Below are 22,043 nucleotides of genomic sequence, written 5' to 3'. Positions count from 1 at the left end.
TCAGATGACTCCTTAGACATCGGACTTGCACTCTAACGTTATCTTGGAGACGTGGCCAACCGTGCTATTCCCAGATTGTATCGCCCCAGTCACATATAGAAACCTGCGCCCTTCAAATTGCTGCACAGCTACCGAGGAAGCGGATCCAAGCAAAGGCGAAGAGGCTACCACGACCTTCCCTCCACGCGACACATCCACCCCAATGATCTCCTGGGGGCCATTAGTGGCAACATACGCCCATCTACCGTCGTCTGACAAGCCAAAGTCGTCGCCGAATGTAATATTGGAAGCAAGTGTTTCCACTGGCCCGACTGGTGTTCCGCTAGCGAGAGAGATCGGTACGCTGGCGAAAAGACCTTGGTCCAAGCTCACGAAATAGAGTTTGTTGTCACGAAGCCGAATCCCGTTAACGCCGATGTCCAAGCCCGTTGGTAAGGGGGCCATCTCGGGCAGCTGGATGACCACTTCGATTGCCTTTGTATCGACATTCAGTCGAATGACATTCCCTTGAGACGAATCCGAGACGAGAAGATTCTTGGTGTCATTGGATGCGAGGCGAGCCAGTCCATTGAGTTGCAGAGCTGATGGGAGTCGCGTAACCAAAGACGTCGTAGCCGGCTGAATGACGGTGCCATTTGAGGCAGCCTCAAAGTTGCGAATATCAATTTTCCACAAACCATTCGAGTCCTCGGTCGACGTGAGGTTAGACCCCACCACATAGAAGATATCCGTCTCGAGCTCGACGATTCCGAGAAGGCCAGTGACGCCGGAAATTTCGGCAACCGGGAGTGGTGGATGCTCGCCTTGAGAGGACAACCCGAACAGCGTTGAGGAAGCGACAGACGTGACAAGTATGTCGCCGTTGCTCCGAACAGCGAGATTCTCTAGAGTTCGGGTGTCAGGTACGACTTGCACAGTTGTGACATCGCTTGCACTTGCCCAATCGCAGCTGGCGGGGATTGACAGGACTGAGGGCAGCAAGGTCAGGACAATCAGCCCTAGTGACGGGTGCTTGGGCATTTTCAAAACTAAATAACAGACCGCGGCGGAAGTAAAGAGTGTACACTGCCACATAAAAAGTGCGAGTTCCGTGATAAGGAGCACGACTTGAAATTATTCAAAACATTGCCTCTTCTTAAGTAAAAAACGAACTAGGAAATAACATGTTTAAGTCCGAGTTGGCGGCTTGAGATCTTCATATCCGTTGTCAAGTGGGTTTTCGATCCACCGAAGAAGGGGAACATTCATCGAAAGATTCTTAGTTATCGATGTAGGGGTCGTAGATGTAATCAGGCTAGATGGAGTTGAACACCAAATACAGTGTATTTGGTTCTTTGCATTGGCGATTTCTTCGACCCTTGTTCTCCTACCAAACATGCTCTCTAGCCTCTGAGCACGCTCATAATCGACTGTGCGGCCTGACTGGCAGCCTAAACCATGTGAGAGGGAAAATGCCACGACTTTCATGGAGACTCTGGTGTCGCAATATCCTGGAGACGCCCTTAGATGGCCGCTCAAATCTTGGCGTCGCGTAATTCATAGAGCTGGGTGAGGTTGCTGATTAGTCCAAGTGGCCCTAACAATCGAGAGTATCAACGGAACATCCAAACTTGCCCCACGTAACACCTTTTGCTCAGTTCTCAATCTTCAGTGAAGACACGGAGATAACGTTGTTTCCGGCAGCTCAATCCGAATAATGGTGCATGAATCGCGTTGATCTGTACATACTCCCGCACGAAATACAAGCAATGGCCCACACGCGGTCAGTACTCCCTTTTTTCTTCTCAGCAGACCGAGTTTGAGAGAAATTACATTTTTAAAGAATCTTTTGGTTAGCAGCCGTTCCAATGAGGCCAGACTGCGGTGTTCTTGACTCAGCAAGGTCAGTATTCCCCTCGCAGCTGTGTTTGGCGGCAGATAATCAGGTGGGATCTGAATGGTAGAGCGCCTAGAAAGATCAAAGGTGAGATTATCGTAGACACCGTTGAATGTCAGAGTGTGGTGTCTAGGCCTTCAAGTCTACGGCCCAGGAGAGAGGGACATGGCAATGAAGCCTAGACCTGTTTGCCCGATTTGTTCATCCTTGATCTAAGTTCCACCTTTCCATTGCGTACATCACTACTCGAATCCGGTTCCAAGAATTTTCGTTTATGATCGAGATATTGTCTTCGTAATATCTGGAAGAGGGAAGCAGGAATCACAATATGAAAAACGCCACTGGATACGCGGTGTGAAGTCCGCAATATTGGCCGATGAAATTTCTTAGCACACCACTTGGATGATCTTTACGAGGGAGCATCAGAGAGCGCCGTCGCTCCTAGTCAAATATCATTAGTCGTCGTAAATCTAGATAAATATCAACTTGTTTGCATGGGCTGGTGATTGTCACGCGTAGGATAGGTGAAAAGCTTTACTCGAGGTGTAAAAGCCTGGTTTGACATCACATCTACGGTAGTGAAACGGTAAGGCAGATAGAAGCTCAAACATGGCGGCGCAAGGGCCGGTTCTTACCAAAACAAGAAAAAAAGCCATTCCGACCGTTCTACTTCGTGGTGAGTTTGGAAACCCTAGACACGGAATGAGGTATGGCTAAAGATCCTCAAAGCTTGCTTTGACCAGCCCTTGAAGGGTGTTCCGCAAGACTTAGGTCTTTGAAGAAGCCTGAGACTTATTTCATATCTGCAAGTGGCAGCCACTATGACAAGGCTAGAACATATACTCAGAATGTATTCGCCGATCAGAAGCCCTGATCATCTGGTGAATAGCCCTTGAGCCGATATCTCCCGGAAGGGTGGATTTATACACACGTCTGGAGCCCTGTGGAATGAGATGCAGTGCCCATTAGGTAAGGAAAGCTCGAACGTTACTCGACACGAAGTCCTATTCGGTCGAAGGACTAAAGATCTCACAGCCCCTCAGTGTCAGAGCCAATGGTTTTCCCCATAGGTCTCACGCCCGCTGCATGGTCAGCCAGTGAGAATTGTGGCTTATAGAAGCATTCCTTCTCTGATACATTTGCCTCGTATCCCCCACTTTTTGATTCAACGGCTCATTGTCTGGCCGCTTTGACCGACCTTTCACTTTCTGTCGGTCAGAGGTCGCGGGACACATACAAAGACAAGGGATGAGTGGGTTTCGTCCTAAATTATACATGATCGTCAATAACTTGTGTCTAACATTCAATAAGGGTGGCCGCAAAATTGACGATGGCAAGAGGTATAAAGTCTTGTAGGTCTTTCGACGTCGACATCGAGGTGGAAGTCTCGTTTGTCCTCACCATATTATCACATAATTCTTGATTACTGAAACCAATACAATAGTTTTTACGGATTCGAAATGCTCAAGTTCGCCTTACTTCTGATTTATGCCACTGTTGAAGCGGCCTACATCCCAGTGGACTTTTTTCGATATCCATGGGTTAGTGTCTATCACATAGACTCCTACGATGATGTGGTCAGTAAAGGTCTCGTGAATTTTACGGCCTTGGGTCATTATGGCGACGTCGATTATACAGGACTTGGTCAGTTGGAATATTTATTCAATCACCATTGCCTAAAATGTTTCCTCACCTTGCTGGAACTGACCCTGCCAAAGCTGTCGCAAAAGCGTCTGAGTTGTCCCAGACTCTCGGAATAGTCCCTCAGAGCATGCCCAATACCGTGTACTATGGCGGTGTCAATGGTCTGTTGTCAAGCACTGAAGTCAAGATATCGACTCCTATTAGAGGGCCTACCGACATGGGATCATACGATAGACTTTTCAAACCTCACTCGTTCTGGTTCGGCTGTTTGACTCTGTCAGCAAAGCCCGGTTCTTGCAACGTCACGGTCACCAGCTATCAATACGAACAGGCTGCGCAAACACAAGTCTTTAGATTCGAAGCGTCTGCCACGGCTTTGAGCGTGAACAGTAAGCAGCTTTCCAATTCCGACTTCAATTCTTCTAGGGAGAAGCATCTGCCATACGCGTGGTCTGCTCCACTGCTTGAATCAAAACCTTTTTGTTAGGCTGCAGTTTTCAAAACAGGCACTGGGAATATCATGGGCTCCTTCGACGTATCTTCGAATAAACCTTCTCCCTTTGTGTTCTGATGGTTAACGTAAATGCTGTAGTGACCAAAGCAGTCTTCAGTGACGACTTTACTTTTGTTCATGGTCTCATTTTCACTACCTCCTTCGACACTGTGGGTGTTCTCGGTGCGACAGTCTTGGACAACTTCGAGTACACATACAATACTTATTTGATTGGTTGAATCCACGGTTGAGGGTCGTTAATTGGGGCGCAACAATCAACAAATGAGGTAGCATTTTTTGTTGATAGCATGCTGGCAGCTGATCAAGTAGAAATGAGGAGCCGAACAATGGATCGCTCTTATTGTTAGCTTCAAATATAATAGTTGGCCCAGGTTCTTGTTGCTAGAATCTTAAGAAGCCGGCATTGATATTGGCTCAATACTCTGGTGCCACTTTCAAGTGATATGAACTCAATAGCGGTTCAACATTCCCTCATCAGACCAAGATAGTAGTCGGTCCGCGTGTGAAGGCTGCGTCTTGGCCCGGATGCCCAAGAAAGCAAGACGCCATGGTGCTTGACAAGGACATAGACGGTCGCTGTGTTGAGGAAGCGAACTTTGGTTCTGCACTCAAGATCGGTCGTTTCGACGCACTGAACTATTTTGAAGATGGCTCTTCCTACCTCTTGGATGCGCCAGGTCACGCGGTTGGCCATTTGTGCGCTTTGGCCAGAACGGCAGCCGATCCGCCGTCGTTCGTATTTATGGGCGCCGATTGCTGCCATCATGCTGGAGCTCTTCGGCCCTCCCAATATCTACCATGGGACGACTGGCCTCACAGCCACCACGCTACGTGCAACGATCGAACACGTGAAACTGGTCCGCTTACACCACCGATTTGTCCAGGTGAGGCCATCCTCTCCGTTCTCAATCAAAATCAGAAACGTCCATTATTTAGACTACCTCCTGGTCCCCTGTTCCCGGACCACGAAGCGACGATGGACATTGTTGCCAAGATCCAAGAGCTCGATGCTTTGGACGAGGTGTTGATCATTCTTTCACATGACTCTTCAATTCGAGACCGCATTCCATTGTTCCCGGACAACATCAATGATTGGAGGGAAAACAAGCTTCGTGAAAAGACTAGGTGGGTGTTTCTGTCAAATTTTCTATGATCATTGGTGTCACAGAGTAAAGCAATTTCGACGCGATAGGCAGTACAATGGAGAAACATGAGATAGATGATGCTATATCTGCTAAAGCCTTTTGCATCTCACTTTTGTATGAACCTTTTTATGAGGAAATACCCAAGGAGCCTTGAATTTCGTATGGCATCATAGGCATCCTCCACGCAGTCATCCATTAATTATTATACGTTCTACTCGATTTGATATTTCCAGCTTGATTTGTTGTGCAATCATGAAAGTTACTTCAATTCTTATCACAATAACTATAATAAGATATGATAGACTGTTCAGCCGTGATTTTGTCACAGCCGGAACGGCCCCGAAGTTGTATGAGGATTGAACATGAATACGCAACGTGAGTTTAGGGCATATAATTCAAAAGGCAACCTTACTGAAACCACGAAGAATTGCTCTGAGTTACGTACTGAGTGCTAAATGCTATCCGCACATTCCCAAACGTCATGCCATCTCGGCTGTCACGCGCCATCTTTCTCGAGTTTGGAATGCGGCTAAAACTCGACGACCTTCATTCCCGCCTCGGGGTACCTCTGTCCAGATACAGGAAAGCTATCTAGGATAGACCGAATCGCCTTCAAGTCATTGTCATTCAGGTTTACAGGGTGGGCGTTCTCCTTGACCCGATCCGGAGATCGCGCCCCAGATAAGGGAATAATGAGAGGCGCTCCGGGCTTGCTGCTTTGGTACTTGAGCCAGCCAAGGGCAAGCTGGGCTGCAGTAACGCCCTTGGCCTCCGCCAACTTCTTCAGTTCGTCAACGAGATCGAGATTCTTCTTAAAATTGGCTGGCTGGAACCGCGGGAACATCCTAAGGTAAGGGGCCGGCAAATCATCAAGGGTCTTGATCTGGCCGGTCAGCATGCCCGCACCCAATGGTGTGTGGGCGGTAATGGGGATATCTAGCTCGGCGCAAGTTGTTGCAACGCCATTGTCGAAGATGTCGGTTGCCCACAGGCTCACCTCTTCCTCCACAAAGTCGATCTTGGTGACAGCGGCAGCACGGCGGATGGTAGCAGAGCCAACTTCGCTCAGCTGAATACCACCAATCTCACCCTCGTTCCTCAGCTGAGCAAGGGTCTTGACGGTATCCTCGATAGAAGTCTTGGGGTCCACACGGGCAATCCCGAAAATGTCAATCTTCTTGTAAGGGCCCAGGATCTTGTTGGCATTGGCAACCAGTTTCCGCACCATATCCGGTGAGCCGTCGATTGAAAACGTCCTCATGTCGATGACACCACTTTTGATGCACACAACGACTTTGTCTCCGTCTTCTGGGTACTTGGCGAAATACCGTGCCAGGAGATGAAGGGAATTGCTGGATTGCGTGCCGTAGAAGTCGGCACCACCCCAGATATTGACACCCTCTGCAAGAGCAGACTTGAGGACCTTGAAAGCATCCTCGTCTGGCATTGTCCAGTCATATGTTGTCATTCCTAAACAAGTGTCAATCTTCATCAGCTGTCAAGTGATGGTCGTGAGGGCAGATGGGAGAGCAGGCCGAAGCGGGCTCTTACTCATGAGGCCAAGGGCATTACCCCCAACTTGTTTGCCTGCAAGTACAGTCATCTTGTCTGTAAGACTTATTGTTACAAATGGCTTCTGAATCCGTTCGCTAAAAATACCGATTCAAATTGTTATATTTTGGTAGAAATATGATGAACGGTTCGTAAAGATGCGCGGCGTACTGAAGTGACCGAACATGTGTTGCCGAGATGAAATTCAAAGCAAGGAAGTACGAAGTTGGTCCCTCCTAGAGAGCCCATCTATAGGGACTAAACCTAATCCTGAGCTGCCACACCCTGTGTGGCTATCACAAGGCAAGTCTTGTGTGACGGCTTTGTGACAGAAGGCAGGAATCGATAAAGGGACAGCGGGACTTAGCGGAGACACGATATCTTAAATCCGACAGGTAGAGCAGAGACAACGGAAGGAAGTCAAGATCAAAAAGGAGGGCCAAAGCCAGCAGGAACTGCAGCGTAAGGTGAAAAATATGGTCTAATGACGCAGAAGGATAGATTCAAAGTTCGACTATTCCTCAGTGATTCCCGATACTCACGATATGCAGCACTCTCCTTATGCTGCATCCCTACCATTGGCGAATCCCATTGGCGGTACCGAGGTGCGGGTCATCTTCAACGCTCTTGATAATATGAGTTTTGTCAACGATGTAATTCCACACTATGATTTCTTAGTATTTCGCAAAGGTTGCTCATGTAATTCGTGACAATGTGAACTGATCGTGACCTTCGAGCCAGTCAGAAGTCACCGCGAATGGTGAGGATTGTTCGCCTGAGGGGTTGCACGAATACTTGAAGGTAGCCTCAGTAGCTGCAAGCACTTTTTCGGACGGGGCGAGGAAGAATTGGTATCTTCGCGTACATCTAATCAAATGTCACACTAGTCGAGACTGGCAATAAAGCCTATTTAGCTTGCACAAGAAGTTACAAACCGAACCATAGCAATCAACCGTAGCTACCGCTCAGGTATTACATGCTTGAATCTTTTGTGGTACGCATGAGATTAATCGCCGATAGCTCAAATTTAAAAGCCCCAGGATTCAAGGGAGCACGGTCCGCAGCCCGAAGGCAGACCTGCGGACCAACAATTACTCACTCCGGACAGTCCCCCAAAGACATCATTGGAAGCTCTATGAATTAAGCTCCCATGATTTGGCATGAAGAGTCATTCAGCTCAAAGTCGGTAGGACTTCGGAACAAAAAAGAATTTGCCCATTAGATTTCTTTGTGGATCCAAACGTCGGATTTGGACGGGAATCGAATTAGACTTTCATCTGAAGCACCTGGTGTTGTCAGGAGAAAGCTTAACAGTTAACATTACAATAACCCGTGAGGCCCTCTTAGGTTTCAGGCAATGCTCCTGACGCCTTGGCATATGCAAATTACCTCTATGATAGGGGGCTCGGATTCCAATTCACCGGCGCAACTGTTCAGCAACACTGCAAATCTTGTCGTTCCGGGTGGACCTACCCATGGTAGACAATGACTCTGGTGCGAGGGTGTTCGTCTCATCAGTATGTCTAAAGGGATCCCGCGCCAGAGAACCATGTCATATCGACCAGTGGCTATGGAGAACGAGTTTCCATAAGACTCCCCTAGTACCTCTTTTCATGATGCCGTGGGTTTGCTTCCATTCAGGTTCACACCCCACATTGAGGTACACTCCTTACCCAGTGAGCAGGCTTGTTTTGTGTCGTCCGGCGCTGGACGCTCCCTTCCTTCGTTCATTTGATTGTATTCATTCTTTGTGTGCACGCTCTTTACAGCACTTAGTGTCAATTGCGACTTTTCGAGATGAAGATCTTCGTTCAAAATATTGCGCTCTTCGTCGCAACGGTCGCCGCGCATGGCGTCATCAGAAATCCTCCTTCTCGAGTGTTAGGGCCGTCGATGACGCGCTTGTGTGGGCAGACTGCTTTCGATATTGCTAAAGGCGATGTCACTGCGTCCCTGGAGACCGTCGCCCCGAACATCACGGCTGGATGTCAGTCAAGATGTGAAATAAGGGGAGCGGCCAATGCTAATCTATCCTCCTAGGCCCCCTCACTCTTTGTCGCGGACACCAGTTCGATGACAACCTGGACAAACTTTCCGTATTCAGGCCTGGCCAAATCGTCCCTATGAAGATTGAACTTAGTATTTTACATGGTGGACCAGCGAACGTGTCTATTGTGAAAACATCAACCAACAGCGTGATCGGGCCTCCGCTCATCTTTTTCGACGATTATGGTAACAGAGACCTGCCCGCGCTGCCGCCGAACAACACAGACTTCGCCGTCACAATGCCCACCAACCTAGCAGACACGGACTGTCGTGTGGCCGGGGACTGCGCTTTACAATGGTTCTGGTCTACGATCGACAATCAGACTTATGTGGGCTGTTCAGATTTTATCTTATTTGGACATTAATGTTGTCACTGGAAATCAAATGTGGAGCTTCGCGATCGAGGATGGACTGCTCACCAATACGCGCAAAATCTTCGCCGTAGCCTCTTTTAACCATACTGCAAGACAGGCCGAACATCGGCGTTGTATGATCAGTGTGTTCACATGGCTCAAGGAATGAGGCATGGCTTTCATAATTCCCTTCGTCCAAGTCAAGCCAAAAACAGGACCAGAGAAAATATACCTGATTCCTTGAACATCAACTGCCTCGTTTTGCTACTCACCACACGAAAGAGATCTCTCAGCTAATTAAACATACGCCCCATTGAGACTTGAGAAGTGGATCAAGCGGTCCTGAATGCCGCATCATCGAGCACACTTGCTGTCAATTGAGAGACTGTTCGTTCTGAGTGTGTGCAACCGGGGTACTTGCCAATCCAGGCTCAGGACCGGAAACTTTGCCAAAATTGATATCATCTAGTAAGGTCAAGTCGTTCCATGTCATCCTGGAGCTATGGAGTTGCTGCTGTCACCCCAGCGCCGTCACAAGCCCAATGACACCCCCAGAGAGCATTAACAAAGCCCTCACAGAATTCTGAAACCCAAACTTCGTCAGCATGACCCTGACCTGCTCATCCTCAGAGTCAGAAGACTCGCGCGTCGTCTTTTCCTGTGGGTCGCTGACATCTTGAAACTCAGCAACCACCTCCCCCTTACCCTCAACAGAGTCCCGGGCGCTCCGTTGTTTAGGGTTGCCTTTCTCTTCCTGAGCCGCCTGCGAGCTTGCAAGACTTCGATGGCCGCCCAAATTGTTGTTCATCTGAATGAGCTCAAAATTATTCGGTATCATGACAGAGGTCCAGGGTGCAATGGCGATGTTCAGAGTAGCCGCGGCAAGATATCCTCTTACTCTCGCATCACGCAACAGCTGCAATACAGTACGTGATGCTAAAGAGCCTGGCAATGATCGGTATGCCAAGATGCCAAAGCCGGTAGCGGAGACAAACGCAGCTGTTGGAAAGATGTGCGAGCCGCGGCTGAATAGCCAGCGGATCGAGGGCAATGAGCGTGACGCTGGTTGAGCCCTGAGGATAGGCACATCAAAGAGGGAGAGGGTTGCAATTCCGCCGGCAGCGAGGAGAGAGATGGAGATGCTTGTGGCCTGAAGGACACTGTTGAGTATTGACATTGTGTGTTAATTGATGATATCGTCAAGTTGAAGTTATGAGTCGTTTCGGTCAGAAAGGAAAGCTACCGTGGCTTTTGTGAGAGCAGATGCGCTTTGAATACCAAGTTCAGTTGTTCGGCATGAAACATGGCAATTTCTTCAGCAATGTCCGCCTTTGATATTTAAGGGCAAACATCTTTACCATCCGAGCGGCTCTCTAGCCCATAGCTCTGGCACGCTACCTCTTGGTGCGTCTCTATGAAGTCATTGTCGGATAGATTCGCAGTATCCCATACACCGGACTTTGCTGAGACCGAGCAAATTCCCCCGTTCCAGCTCAAAATGAATTCCACAAGCTTTGATCCAGATTCAAGCGCTTTTGACTGCTCGAACATTTTTTTTGAATCTCAAGTTTCATCTTCATTGGCATCAAACCGGCATATGATAAGCTGGTGGAGACCTCGATGGACCAAATCTATCCGTCTTACATTCCTAGACGGGCAACGCGTGCACGCCGGCCCTCTTGGAGCTAGATAAATGCTATGGCACCTCGACAACGGAGTTTCGCTTCGCTGGTCGTGAGGCGACCTCATATTTGCAAATCGAACGGCTGCAAGAATGGACGACCTCAAGCACCTCATCACCCCCTCTCTGCTCACTCTCCTCGTCGAGGCGCGGATACCTTTCTCGCCGGCAGCGCCTCTCAACTTCGGGGAAGTCGCTCGGAAGACATTCGGCGCAGGACCCTTCCTCCCTACAATAGAGCCCAAGGCATGGCCGGTCCTCGTCGCCCTCAGCAAAGCCGGTCTGGATGCGCTCAGCCCTGAGTTCTTGATGGCGAACTTCCTCCCGCCCCCGGCAAGCGCGGAGTTCCCCCGCCAGTGCCTTGGCATGCAGCTTCTTCTGGACCAGGCGCCACGTTCGCTCTGCCGCGGCGTTGACGGCAGGTGGAGGTCGTGCTACTTCGACGTGGTAAGCCAGCGGTTTGCGAGGTCATGGCTGGCTCTCCCAGACGATCAGAGACCAGACTCGCAGACGCGCTGGTGCACCGAACTTGGAGCGTCGTTTGACTACTGGACGTGTGTCCGGTTCTGGATGGGGGCCCCGTTCGTGCACTCTGAGTCAGCTGAGAATCAGGCGATCGCTCTGGAGTTCACAGACACGACTCGTAGGGCTGTGGAAGCCAAGACGGGGGTGACAGATCCGTGGAGGGCGAAAAGGGATGAGGTCCTGTCCGACATCTACGGCTTCCCGCGTGTAGCACGTGCGGGTCCGCCGCTGGGCGAGGACGTGACGCTGGAGACATGGTCCTGGTGGTGGATGATGCTGATAGATATTCATAAACCAGTTATTGATCGATTTGGAAGGTATCCATACAATAATGAAGTTCGAGGCCGTGAGAGCACGAAAGAAGAGCTGGAATGGAGAGAAAAGATGGATCACTTTGCCGAGGAACCGCCAGAGGTCTTGGAGCAGCTTGTGGAAGATTACAAGGCTGGTATATGGCAGCCACTGGGTGCAGGTAAGAAGGATGACCAGAGGAAATTCAAATAGTGGTACATTGCTGCCCGCCAGTTGCTTCTCCTTCAGCTATGAGTGATCTAGTTCTACATGAATTTGTGCCACCAGCGCCATAACGCTTCGAGAGGAAACATCAACCACCCCTCAGGAAGTGTAATCCTTTTGCAAAAGCTTCGCAATGGTATTCAACCTGAATCAGTGTCAGTATGCAGTCGTCTTCTAAGGGTGTCGGGTGGAGTCTTACTGGATGTTACTCGTTCCTTCATAGATAGCACCAATCTTGCTGTCTCTCCAGTACTTCTCGGCCAGCCCCTCTCTTACGAAGCCCATACCTCCCATCCACTCAATCGCAAGGCCGCTGACTCTGCCAGCCACCTGTGACGCGTACAGCTTCGCCATGGCGGCATCTCTGACGAAGTCCTCACCAGCCTCCTTCTTCCGGGCGGCATTGTACACCAGCGCGCGCGCAGCCGCAATCTCGGTGTATGACTGTGCAATCTGGTGCTGCATGCCTTGAAACTCGCCGACCAGCTGGCCGAATTGCTTCCGGTCGTTCCAGACGTATCTGGCGGCATTTTCCCACGCACCCAGCGCAAGACCAGTCATCTGCGCGGCGATACCTATCCGGCCTTCATTTAGGAGACCGATGGCATACTTGTAGCCTTGGCCCACCTCACCCAGCAGGTTCTCCTTGGGAACCTCGACATCGTCGAAGTTGACGACACATGTGCTGCTGGCCTTGATACCGAGTTTCTTCTCCTTCTTGGCGATAGAGAAGCCCTTCATCTCTCTCTCGACAATGAAGGCAGTGATGCCCTTGTATCCCTTGCTTGGATCCAGGTTCGCAAATACGATAAAGAAGTTCGCCTCCATGGAATTGGTGATCCACATCTTTGAGCCCGAGATCTTGTATCCGTTCGGTGTCTCAGTGGCCTTCGTCGCCAGCGCGAAGGCATCTGACCCGGACACAGGCTCCGAGAGGCAGAAGGAACCCACTGTATTGGTGGCAAGCTTGGGCAGGAAACGCTTCTGGAGGTCCTTGCTTCCCCACTTGAGGATGGCGGTGTTGACCAGCGTGTTGTGCACGTCGACGAGCACGCTGACGGACGGGTCTACGCGAGCGAGCTCCTCAATGGCGAGGATCCCGGCCGTGAAGTTCATTCCGGCCCCACCGAACTCTTCCGGGATCTCGATGCCCATCACACCCTGCTCAAAGAGCTGCTCTACTATGGAAGGGTCCATCTTCTCGGCCTCGTCCATTTCTCGGACTTTGGGTAGGATCACATCGTTGGCGAACTTGGACACAGACTCTTGCATTGCCGTCTCGACCTCGGACAAATGTGTGATAGGCGTTGGTGGGATCTCGGTGATGTCGGACATCAACCGCGGACTGGTAGAGAGAGGGCGGGCACTGTCGAATCAAGCCGGTGAGTTTACTTGCTGTCGACACGAGCGAGGTATACGGATGGTCCTTACTTCTGTATACTGGCAAGCCTTTGAACAGGGCGTGTTACTCTGGGGGTTGTCCGCAGACCGCCCAAGCCTTTCTGGCTCACCCGGACAGCCGGGCGCAACGCTCTCGCTAGAGACGACATGGTGTGCTGAGGTGATAACTGTCACGAGAGAGCAGACAGAAGCAACGCTGTACTTGCAATTGTAAAGAAGATCAGCAGAAGAAGGCCTGAACAGAATGTCTCACCGACCAGGGACGGGTGTGAGAAAAAAGAGGACTAAGTAGGCTACCTGGTGCGAGGCGATGGAGTGAACGGGCTCAAGCCGAGGATAACCACAAGGTCGCATCCCGCATTCCAATGCCCACCGAGACCACCCCTGCCTCCAACGCACCTGGCCACAGGGGTGGCATCGGCCTGGTGCGTCATGGAGAAAAATTGGGGTCCGGGGAAAAAGAGGCCAAGGGTCGTTCTCGAAGGCATGTGAAGAAAAAGTGACTAAGCATGGCAGAACGCTCGGGCCACATTGAACAGTCCAAGATTTTGGGCTCATGGGATTGAAGCGCTGTAGCGCGCCGGTGGGCCTCGAGCTGTGATAGCAATATACCAACCTACAGCCCCATCGCTGACAATCATGGCGATGCCAATACTGCGGCATCTTTTGATGCCATCACTACGAAGGGCATTTGTTCCTGCAGCTCGACCTGTGGCAAAATCTGCCTTCCTCAAACCATCGACCCCCTTCCGCTCCTTCTCCTCAACACCAACCCAGAATGCGACGCTGAACCAAGTTCTCAAGGCACGTTTTCCCCTATAGTTGTGGCTCTCCGCTGCTCAACACTAGATATACTGACTGTGTACCGCAGGGCTGCCGCAAACCCCGACGAGCTCGCCACGCCGTCTCACCCGCCCTGGCCGGCGGCCACGACCCGCAGCGCAAGGGCGTCTGCATCAAGGTCGGCATCACGCGGCCCAAGAAGCCCAACTCGGGCGAGCGAAAGACAGCACGTGTGCGCCTGACTACGGGCAAGACCATCACGGCGTACATCCCAGGCGAGGGCCACAACATCCAGCAGCACAGCGTGGTCCTGGTAAGGGGCGGCAGGGCGCAGGATTGCCCCGGTGTGCGGTATAAGCTGGTCAGGGGCGCGCTGGATCTGGGCGGAGTGACGAACAGGACAAATGCTCGGAGCAAGTACGGCACCAAGAAGCCCAAGAAGGCGAGTGTTAGTTAAAGCTGGATAGACAGTCCTGGGGGACAAGGCTGGCTTTCAGGGACAAACGGAGAGATAGATGTACATTTACCCTGTAAATCAAGATGAGAAACATCCTAGCACCTCAATACATCTTGAAAGAGATGACTGCCGAGCAGGACAAAATTCAACAACGGGGGCATCAGTATCCATGATCAAGAGGCCCAGGTCAAGTGAAAGCGACACACGACTGGATGTCATTAGACTCACCCACCACCTTCTATTTTTCCACTCGCGTTTCCCTACTTGCACTGTCGCACTGGTGCTATTGTCCATCAATTTTAGGGGGCCTCACTCCATCTGCCATTTGTTTTGCAGCAGGTTATCCTCCGACACATAAAACAGCGGGTGGCTCGTTCGTCTCTTGTCAATTTTGATGTCTTCAATTTCCCTGTGGCGCTCATCATTTCTTTCAAGCGACACAGGTCTCGCATTATGGCTTCAGTGAATCATGACGATGCACCTGATACTATGTACGCCATACCAGTCACGAGAAACAGCCGAATTGCCCAAATGCGACCTGCCAGTCCCCAATCCAGACGCCCCCGAGATCCTTTGGCCCCTTCAGGTGTATGGGTGCACCATGCCTTTTGGAAGAAAAGTTTCAAACTACAAGAAATGTAGGAATACATAGATTTGCGGGGAGACCCAAAATTTAGTCTGTCTGGCTTTCCCATCCCTCTGGCTTGTCTATGCCGTTGATATCGAAATACCTCGATGTGCCTGTAGCCTTGTGTTAGCAGAATGCTGAGCATCTCGAGCGGGGCGAAACATACAGGAGTATCCCTTCCAGTCGAAGTTATCCTTGGGGTTGCAGTGGCACTTCAGATCTTGCCGATGTTTCTCGCCTGTCGGACAGTGTGTAAATGGGACGTGGTAGTATGCAATGTCGTTAAAGAAATGGATCTGGTCTTTCGGCAGCATGAGTCCAGCAGCGATTGAGTGAACAGGGGCATCACCCCATCTCTCATAGAAGAACCCGCCATCCTGATCCAAAGACTCGAAGAAGTCGATGTATGCCTGGGAACGTAGCCAGTTCAAGTCGCCAACTTCGAAGTTGGACCACTGGTCAAGTTAGTGAAGTGTCGAAGGAAATAATTGTAGGGGGACATACAAAGTGACAGTGGTTGTAGTTCTCGCCGTTGTCGTCACTGAGGAAGCCCATAGAGTTGTCCTTCGCAATGTGTTCTGGGTGGTTCTTCATGAATTTCTTGACGCTGTCCCAAAGAGTGGGAATGGTCTCGACATATTCGTATAGGCTGAGCACGAAGCTGTACTTCTTGCCCGTCTCCTTCATCAGCCGGAAGGGGTCGTAGTGGATGTCGCAAAAGATCTCGACGCTGGGCTCGACGCGCCAGTAGTAATCGTAGTTCATCATAAGTGGCTGGCGGAAAAAGAAGCCCGACTCAAATCGGCACATGTGACGGTAGCTAATGGAGTCGCCATAGATGATCTTGCGTTCCCGCATGTCCTCCCGCACCTGCTTAGCCCTCTCTTGATCGATGTGAGGAGGGAATGACCAGTGCTCCTCAGCGATCTCGCCATAATGCGTGGTACCTGAGACCAGCGATGAGGTCACCTTCTTAAACGTCGAGTCAAATGGCTTGTCGTTGAGGAAGACCCAGTCGTAGTTGTAGCGGCGGTTGAAGCGGTCTTCGATCTGCCGGATCGATCGTGCAATGTCCCAAATGTCAGAATTACGGGCCAGGGTCACAAAAGTCGCATTCACGCGCGGGCCCGGAGCAGTGCTGGCCAGATCCTCCCATTGCGGCGAGCCAGGCTGGGTGACCAGTGGGCTTGTTCCGAGGTCCTCTTTCTTTGAGCCGGTCTGGGGCGTGGTCGCTTGTGTATTTCCTCCGTTCGGTTTGCTGGCACCTGTTTGACCATAGGAAAACCCAGGGCTTGTGATGGAGCCTCGGTACGAAGTCTGAGCTATATAGAGAAGTATGATTATCTAGCGCGGTGTTAGTAGAGCCTGCTATGGCTGCGCGCATTGCACAGTGGTGCAAGGGGACAGTAGAGAGTGTAGGTGGATGTGGTGTGGACATTGCGGAAACATACAAAGACGGTGGGCAGTGCGTATCGCAAGATCCGTACGCCGCCAGCCATGTTGAAGACTAGAGGATGTTGTTCAACGGGAAAGGAGGATCGGTAGCTATTTGGAATGGGCCAGAGTCGCCAGAGTAAATGATTGAGATTTGGTGCACCGCAACCTTTTGAAGGGTCGGCCGCCGTTGCTGGTCGGGTGTCGTGGCTCGATCGGCACCTAGAGATCGCAATTCGGTTTCAGCGTAGCATTCTCCGCCAACGCTTCCGCGCCGACTCGGCACTCTGAGGTAAGACGGAGGGGAGGGTGATTCGCTGTTGCAAAATAGAAAGAGTCGGCCAGCACGGTGATTCCGGCAGAACAATCGATCGGGTGGAAGAAACGAAAAGGAGTGTTCGTCAGGACTGCGAATGGACGGAGGCGAGTTAAGTCTTCATACTCTGTCAGTACACCTCCTGTCTGAGTCTAGTTGCCGCGTCAGTTTGTCCTTCTCCCCTGCACTGCACGCTAAATTAGTCCCCAGGGACCACCGTGCCCACTAACACAAAGGCTGCGCTGATCTGCCGTTTATCAGTTAGAGTGGCATCGATAAGTTACTTTTGAATATTCAGAACCAAGACCTAAGCCCCCCCAGCCGTGAACGGTCAATGCCCCCTATTTCCCTTTGCCTCCCCTTCCGTCTGTCACAAACTTAGTATCTGGCCTAGTTGTTGCGAGTGTCTCTCGTGGCCTGCATCGACTTGCCTTTTTTAACCCTCGCCATTTCGCAGCGCGGCACTCGGTACTCTGGTGGCGAGTCGACTGAGCGAGTGTCTCCGGTAGAGAGAGCAACGGAGTGGCCGGCCAGAAAACAGCTGGGAGGACCCTGATGATGCTCCGAGGTTGCCCAGTCAGGCCCAATTGTCGCAATCTACAGCCACGCATCGTCGACATTCATTTGTCAACACGCCAGCACCCAGGTGAGGTGCGACATTCTGTTAATTTGCTTCCCACCCACAAGTCCACATGGTGTCTCGTTTTTGACCGAATCATTGGTTCAGCCCTGACACCTGTTCTATGGCTCTCCTCGGCATTTCATCTTGATATTGACAGCCTTGGACGACATCAACTGCATACACGCCGTCAACCGTTGACAGCTTGACGGCGGTACTTGTGCCTGTGCCGGGCAGCCGTAGCCAGCAGCCACCTAGATAGTCTGTACCTAGATAGTCTGTAAATCTATAGACTACAGAGTACCTGGCTAGTCTCGAGAATCTCGTATTACCGCCGGATCCAGTCATGTCAAACACCCAGTCAATGACACAAAGCTTACCTCTCGTATAGCGGCGGGTCGTTTCCTGTTACGGCAGCTATCCAAGTCTCCGTATGTACAGTGCCGTGGTATTGTTATTTGTTACCTGCTACTTGCCCAAACGTGTCACCATATCCTCCTGCTTCTTTTGTTGAGCCGTGCACAATGAATGAGCTCCAAGGACCTGTGTATCCTGTAGTACAAGACAAGCTGCATACAAAATGAGAAGTGAAAATGATTGAATTGTACTCATATATTCGATGGGGAACTACCTACTCCAGCAAGAAAGCGTGCACAATGTTGAATGGGCGATTGATTCGTGTATTACATGTGGTCACTGAACAACACCGTAGCCCCTCCACGCCACCAACGACCACATTGACCTCGGGTGCCGGAAGCCACAGCGCCGACCTCGAGGTGGTCCGTGCAGCTCCACCGGTCTTGGAGCTCTCGTCGTCAATTGTCGCATCACCTCCATCTGTTGTGTATCGTGATAGGCGTCATCCTCCCACCACCGCCCAACCATCCTTACCACGTCGGCCACGTCGCTTGTTTTGATATCAGGGCCTCCTGCCTTCCTTTGCATGCCCGCTGCTTTCTGACTGTTTACACATACTTATTCTTGGGGACTCGGACTGCCCTGCCCTGCCCTGCTTCTTGATTCCATTTCGACTGGCCAGATCAAGGTCCAGTCTCGCTGCGAACCTGCCCTCCCGCGTGTCGAAATGATCATGATAGAGCCGACCATTGGAGACACACCTTACCCCTACTTCCTCTAGTTTGTGAGTCCTGAGCCAGCTCTCTCGTGGTCCTGACGCGCTTTTGCAAGTCCTTGCTCCCAACTCAGCCGCATCATTTGGCCCTCACTTGTCCACCCCTCCCTTGCCCACCTTCGACCATAAGACCCACTCTGGCGTTACCAGAAAGTCTGGAAGCTGCTCACTGAAGACAAGCTTTGGGTTGCTGGTTTCCCGTCCACCTCACAACAGCTTCGGCCTTGAATTTGGCACCGGAGCTCCATTCATCTCGTCTACCCGCACTATCGGAACGCTGGCCTTACCCCACTGCCCAAAAGCAAACTCCACGTTCTTCACTTCAACCATTCATAAAGTCATTTTTGTTTCCTCTTTATTCTCTTGTACCACCTGTGACTTTTGTCCTCAATCCGTTTCCTTTCTAACTGACGAGTTTCAGTCCCGTATCCGCTCCACGGACCTTTCTTGAAGCCAAATACGTGCAAAATGTCTTTCTTTGGCTTCGATACCACAGGACACAACCAGGCTGCCCCTGGCTTCTCTCAGGCACGCGATCCCTTCGCCGGACTCTCCGGCCACCAGGACGGTGGCGGAGACGCTGTCGATTTCGAAGATACCTACGATGGCCTCGGCGACCAGCTCGATGAAACAGGCGATGACTTCAATGATGATACCTTTGGGGGTGACAATGGTGCGGGCGGCGGGCCAGTTGGCAAGGACTTTGACTTCTTTGGTCGGACCGCCCAGGTAGCCAACGCCATCGAGGAGGAGCATATGCTCTACAGCCGCAACAATGCGGCTGCCGCACCACCTGCTCCCGCTAATACTCAGTACGCGCCCTCCTACAACTATGCGCAGCCGTCCTACAGACCTGCGCGCACGGGTTATGAAAAGTACGACGCACCAGACTCGAGCATGGATCTCCAGGTCGACCCTACCCTGTGGGGAGTTGCTCCCACGGAGCAGACCGCCCCTACCGCTCCCGTGCCGCCGGCCCAGGCACCCGCACCAGCTTCTGGGCGTAAAGTCATGAGCCTGGAGGAGGTCGAGGCCGCAATGAGAGCCGAAGCCCAAGCTAGGAAGCAAGCACAAGTTGATGCTGCTGCTGCAGCTCAAGCTACCTACCAGCAAACGGCCCCGCCGCAGCAACAGCATGCCTCCCAGGTCCAGGGTGGTTTCGAACAGGCTGATCTCTACGGTGCATCCAACCGTGCTGGTCAGCCTCCTACCACCTCAATCGACGCACAACGTCCCAACGAAACTGGGCAGTTTCACTCGCATGGGCAACCAGTGCAAATCCTCCAGCGACCTCGTTCGAAGCCTCAGCAAACGCAGCCCACAGCGCCAACTTCTTCGAGCCCTATGATCCAACAGCGACAGCAAGCGCCTCAACAGGTTCAGCCTACCCAGATCTTGCAGAACCCGAACCGGTTGTCTGGGGACGCTGCTCGCGTAGGAGCACCATCCTACCCATCTCACCCCGCACATCAGTCTCAAGGCTCAATTGGTCGCCAGCCACCGATCATTACCCACCCTTCGCAACTGGCCCAGCTCTCTGAAGAGGAAAAGGCTGCCTACCTTGAGCAGGAAGCGCGCCGGGCCAAACGCAACCACAAAATCTATCTCCTGTCTCGCGACAATGGTATCATGACCCCGCATGATAAAAACTTTATCACGCGGATACAGTTGCAACAACTTGTTGCTGCTACAGGCAACCCGTCCGACAACGGTACTGATGAGGCTCTGGCGGAAGACTTCTATTACCAGGTCCATAACCAGATTCGCGGTGGCCAACGCCAGAATCCTAGCCAGCCTCTGAGCAACTTCGCTCAGACATATTTGTACCAGACTGGCAACCGTCAAGGCGGCCACCGACGACACCGTGGCGGGCCCGAAAACCATATGCAGCGCATGGAGCAGCAAGTCCAGCGGGCTGTAGAGGCGGCCAAAAACAAGCCCAAGAACTCGCAACTTGTCATTGAGGGCAGTCTAGGCAAAATCTCTTTCAGCAACGCCAAGACCCCAAAGCCGTTGCTCAACATCAAGCGAACTGAGAGTGGCGGCGATGTACATCGTCAAGGTACACCCCACAAGAATCATCCCAGTGGCTCAATCCTGAACAGGAAGAACTTGCTCGCAGACATTGAGAAGGTCTACAACACTCTGATGAAGCTCGAAGACCATGGGCGCAAGATGCCGCCTCCGCCTCCAGCGACGGGTGAGGACGATTCGGAGCTCGTCCAGCAGTTCGCTGAGTGGGAGGCCACAACGCAGAAGCTCAACCAGCAGCTTTGGCGAGAGCTCAAGATCCACGAACCTGTACCAGCCGGGGCTTTCATCCATCCTTTCATCGCAATGCTCGAGACTGCGAAGGGCAAGAAGGCCATCCCACGTGTTTTCCGACATGTGAACTTCGAGCAGCGCACGACGATTCTCACCCTGATAGTCGTGAATCTTGACAAGCTTGACGTTGTCCGTAGGGGCTCGGTGACCGATGGCCACATCAACCTCGATGCCAAGCTGCGCGAGGATATTGAGCTTTTCAGCATGGCAGTACACAACACGCTGTTCATGTTCATGGGCGAGCTCGAGTTGAACATCATCACCGGCATTCTCGGCCTTCTCTGTTCCGAAGCCAACGTGGACCTTGTCGCTAGAACTCGTGTCGGCGCTGGTTTCTTGACCATGATTCTGAGCCGTGCTGAGATTATGATCCAGCAGCAAGGAGGCAAGGACAATATCAGGTCTCAGGATGGCGGCGCTTGGTACGTAGATACTCCTATCCACTTCGTTGCTTTATGCTAATCATTTGTCCGCAGGGAGCGCAACTATGCAAATCTCTTCAACATTTTGGAGCCCACACTGCCATACATGTTCCCTGGCACCCCTGTATCTGGCGAGGACGCCTACGTTTGGCAGCTTCTCGCAGCCCTTGGCATAGGTGCCAATGCTGACCAGCAGCAGCGGCTGGTTGTAGGCGTCAAGGATCGTGTGCTCGGAACAGTCGAGGTTGCGAAGACCCTGCCTCAGGACCTGGCTGTGCAGCGTCTCGGCAACGTGAACTTGTTCATGCAGGCCATCGGCCTCGATGTGTCATTGCTGGGTTGATACATACAATTTACAACTAAGTTGACGGCTGCAACCTCTTAGCAGCGTGGTGGACTTGATTCAAACGGAGTCCTCCCCAGGTGCTGGAGACGATAATAAAATAGAGACCTGAGGCGATGAGGAAACCTGAGCGAATTGTCAAGGACTGCGGCGGGCTACGAGCTCGCTGTGTGACGGAATGGACGATCGCAGTGAGGATCGTGGATCTAGGCGACATCGCACCACAAACGGATTTTTGAGCGACAGGCATGGGGGGCTTGTACGTATCCGTGGGCACCAACGCGAGAGAAGAGTGTGGGAAACGTGCTTCATTCACGGTACCGAGTGAAGTT

General features: G+C 51.7%; 11 protein-coding genes across 11 annotated transcripts; 6 read left to right on the top strand and 5 right to left on the bottom strand.

The window, feature by feature from the left end:
* Positions 1 to 12: 12 nt before the first annotated feature.
* J7T55_004878 (uncharacterized protein) lies at positions 13 to 1,020 on the bottom strand (the record flags this gene model as incomplete). Its single annotated transcript, XM_053130614.1, has 1 exon — positions 13 to 1,020. The coding sequence occupies one exon, from the start codon at positions 1,018 to 1,020 to the stop codon at positions 13 to 15; it is 1,008 nt and encodes a 335-aa protein (XP_052991304.1).
* Positions 1,021 to 2,930: 1,910 nt separating this feature from the next.
* J7T55_004877 (uncharacterized protein) lies at positions 2,931 to 4,252 on the top strand (the record flags this gene model as incomplete). The annotated part of the gene is made up of 4 exons (XM_053130613.1): positions 2,931 to 2,965; positions 3,321 to 3,520; positions 3,595 to 3,909; positions 4,113 to 4,252. The coding sequence occupies 4 exons, from the start codon at positions 2,931 to 2,933 to the stop codon at positions 4,250 to 4,252; spliced, it is 690 nt and encodes a 229-aa protein (XP_052991303.1).
* A 329-nt stretch (positions 4,253 to 4,581) lies between these two features.
* On the top strand, positions 4,582 to 5,187 carry J7T55_004876 (demethylase; the record flags this gene model as incomplete). The annotated part of the gene is made up of 1 exon (XM_053130612.1): positions 4,582 to 5,187. The coding sequence occupies one exon, from the start codon at positions 4,582 to 4,584 to the stop codon at positions 5,185 to 5,187; it is 606 nt and encodes a 201-aa protein (XP_052991302.1).
* Positions 5,188 to 5,708: 521 nt separating this feature from the next.
* On the bottom strand, positions 5,709 to 6,782 carry J7T55_004875 (uncharacterized protein; the record flags this gene model as incomplete). The annotated part of the gene is made up of 2 exons (XM_053130611.1): positions 5,709 to 6,649; positions 6,731 to 6,782. 2 exons carry the CDS (start codon positions 6,780 to 6,782, stop codon positions 5,709 to 5,711), a joined length of 993 nt encoding a protein of 330 aa, XP_052991301.1.
* A 1,745-nt stretch (positions 6,783 to 8,527) lies between these two features.
* J7T55_004874 (uncharacterized protein) lies at positions 8,528 to 9,141 on the top strand (the record flags this gene model as incomplete). Its single annotated transcript, XM_053130609.1, has 2 exons — positions 8,528 to 8,717; positions 8,771 to 9,141. The coding sequence occupies 2 exons, from the start codon at positions 8,528 to 8,530 to the stop codon at positions 9,139 to 9,141; spliced, it is 561 nt and encodes a 186-aa protein (XP_052991300.1).
* Positions 9,142 to 9,646: 505 nt separating this feature from the next.
* Positions 9,647 to 10,306, bottom strand: J7T55_004873 (uncharacterized protein; the record flags this gene model as incomplete). Its single annotated transcript, XM_053130608.1, has 1 exon — positions 9,647 to 10,306. One exon carries the CDS (start codon positions 10,304 to 10,306, stop codon positions 9,647 to 9,649), a length of 660 nt encoding a protein of 219 aa, XP_052991299.1.
* Positions 10,307 to 10,903: 597 nt separating this feature from the next.
* On the top strand, positions 10,904 to 11,839 carry J7T55_004872 (uncharacterized protein; the record flags this gene model as incomplete). The annotated part of the gene is made up of 1 exon (XM_053130607.1): positions 10,904 to 11,839. The coding sequence occupies one exon, from the start codon at positions 10,904 to 10,906 to the stop codon at positions 11,837 to 11,839; it is 936 nt and encodes a 311-aa protein (XP_052991298.1).
* A 207-nt stretch (positions 11,840 to 12,046) lies between these two features.
* Positions 12,047 to 13,186, bottom strand: J7T55_004871 (acyl-CoA dehydrogenase; the record flags this gene model as incomplete). The annotated part of the gene is made up of 1 exon (XM_053130606.1): positions 12,047 to 13,186. The coding sequence occupies one exon, from the start codon at positions 13,184 to 13,186 to the stop codon at positions 12,047 to 12,049; it is 1,140 nt and encodes a 379-aa protein (XP_052991297.1).
* Positions 13,187 to 13,617: 431 nt separating this feature from the next.
* Positions 13,618 to 14,492, top strand: J7T55_004870 (uncharacterized protein; the record flags this gene model as incomplete). Its single annotated transcript, XM_053130605.1, has 2 exons — positions 13,618 to 13,677; positions 14,124 to 14,492. 2 exons carry the CDS (start codon positions 13,618 to 13,620, stop codon positions 14,490 to 14,492), a joined length of 429 nt encoding a protein of 142 aa, XP_052991296.1.
* A 673-nt stretch (positions 14,493 to 15,165) lies between these two features.
* Positions 15,166 to 16,619, bottom strand: J7T55_004869 (lphamannosyltransferase ktr1; the record flags this gene model as incomplete). Its single annotated transcript, XM_053130604.1, has 4 exons — positions 15,166 to 15,233; positions 15,287 to 15,575; positions 15,625 to 16,464; positions 16,572 to 16,619. 4 exons carry the CDS (start codon positions 16,617 to 16,619, stop codon positions 15,166 to 15,168), a joined length of 1,245 nt encoding a protein of 414 aa, XP_052991295.1.
* A 2,470-nt stretch (positions 16,620 to 19,089) lies between these two features.
* On the top strand, positions 19,090 to 21,711 carry J7T55_004868 (topoisomerase ii-associated protein pat1; the record flags this gene model as incomplete). Its single annotated transcript, XM_053130603.1, has 2 exons — positions 19,090 to 21,368; positions 21,423 to 21,711. 2 exons carry the CDS (start codon positions 19,090 to 19,092, stop codon positions 21,709 to 21,711), a joined length of 2,568 nt encoding a protein of 855 aa, XP_052991294.1.
* Positions 21,712 to 22,043: the final 332 nt, after the last annotated feature.

This window comes from Diaporthe amygdali (genome assembly GCF_026229845.1).
Source record: "Diaporthe amygdali strain CAA958 chromosome Unknown NODE_23_length_778278_cov_65_433824, whole genome shotgun sequence".
NCBI classification, from domain to species: Eukaryota; Fungi; Ascomycota; class Sordariomycetes; order Diaporthales; family Diaporthaceae; genus Diaporthe; species Diaporthe amygdali.
This window is presented reverse-complemented; position numbering and strand designations above follow the sequence as displayed.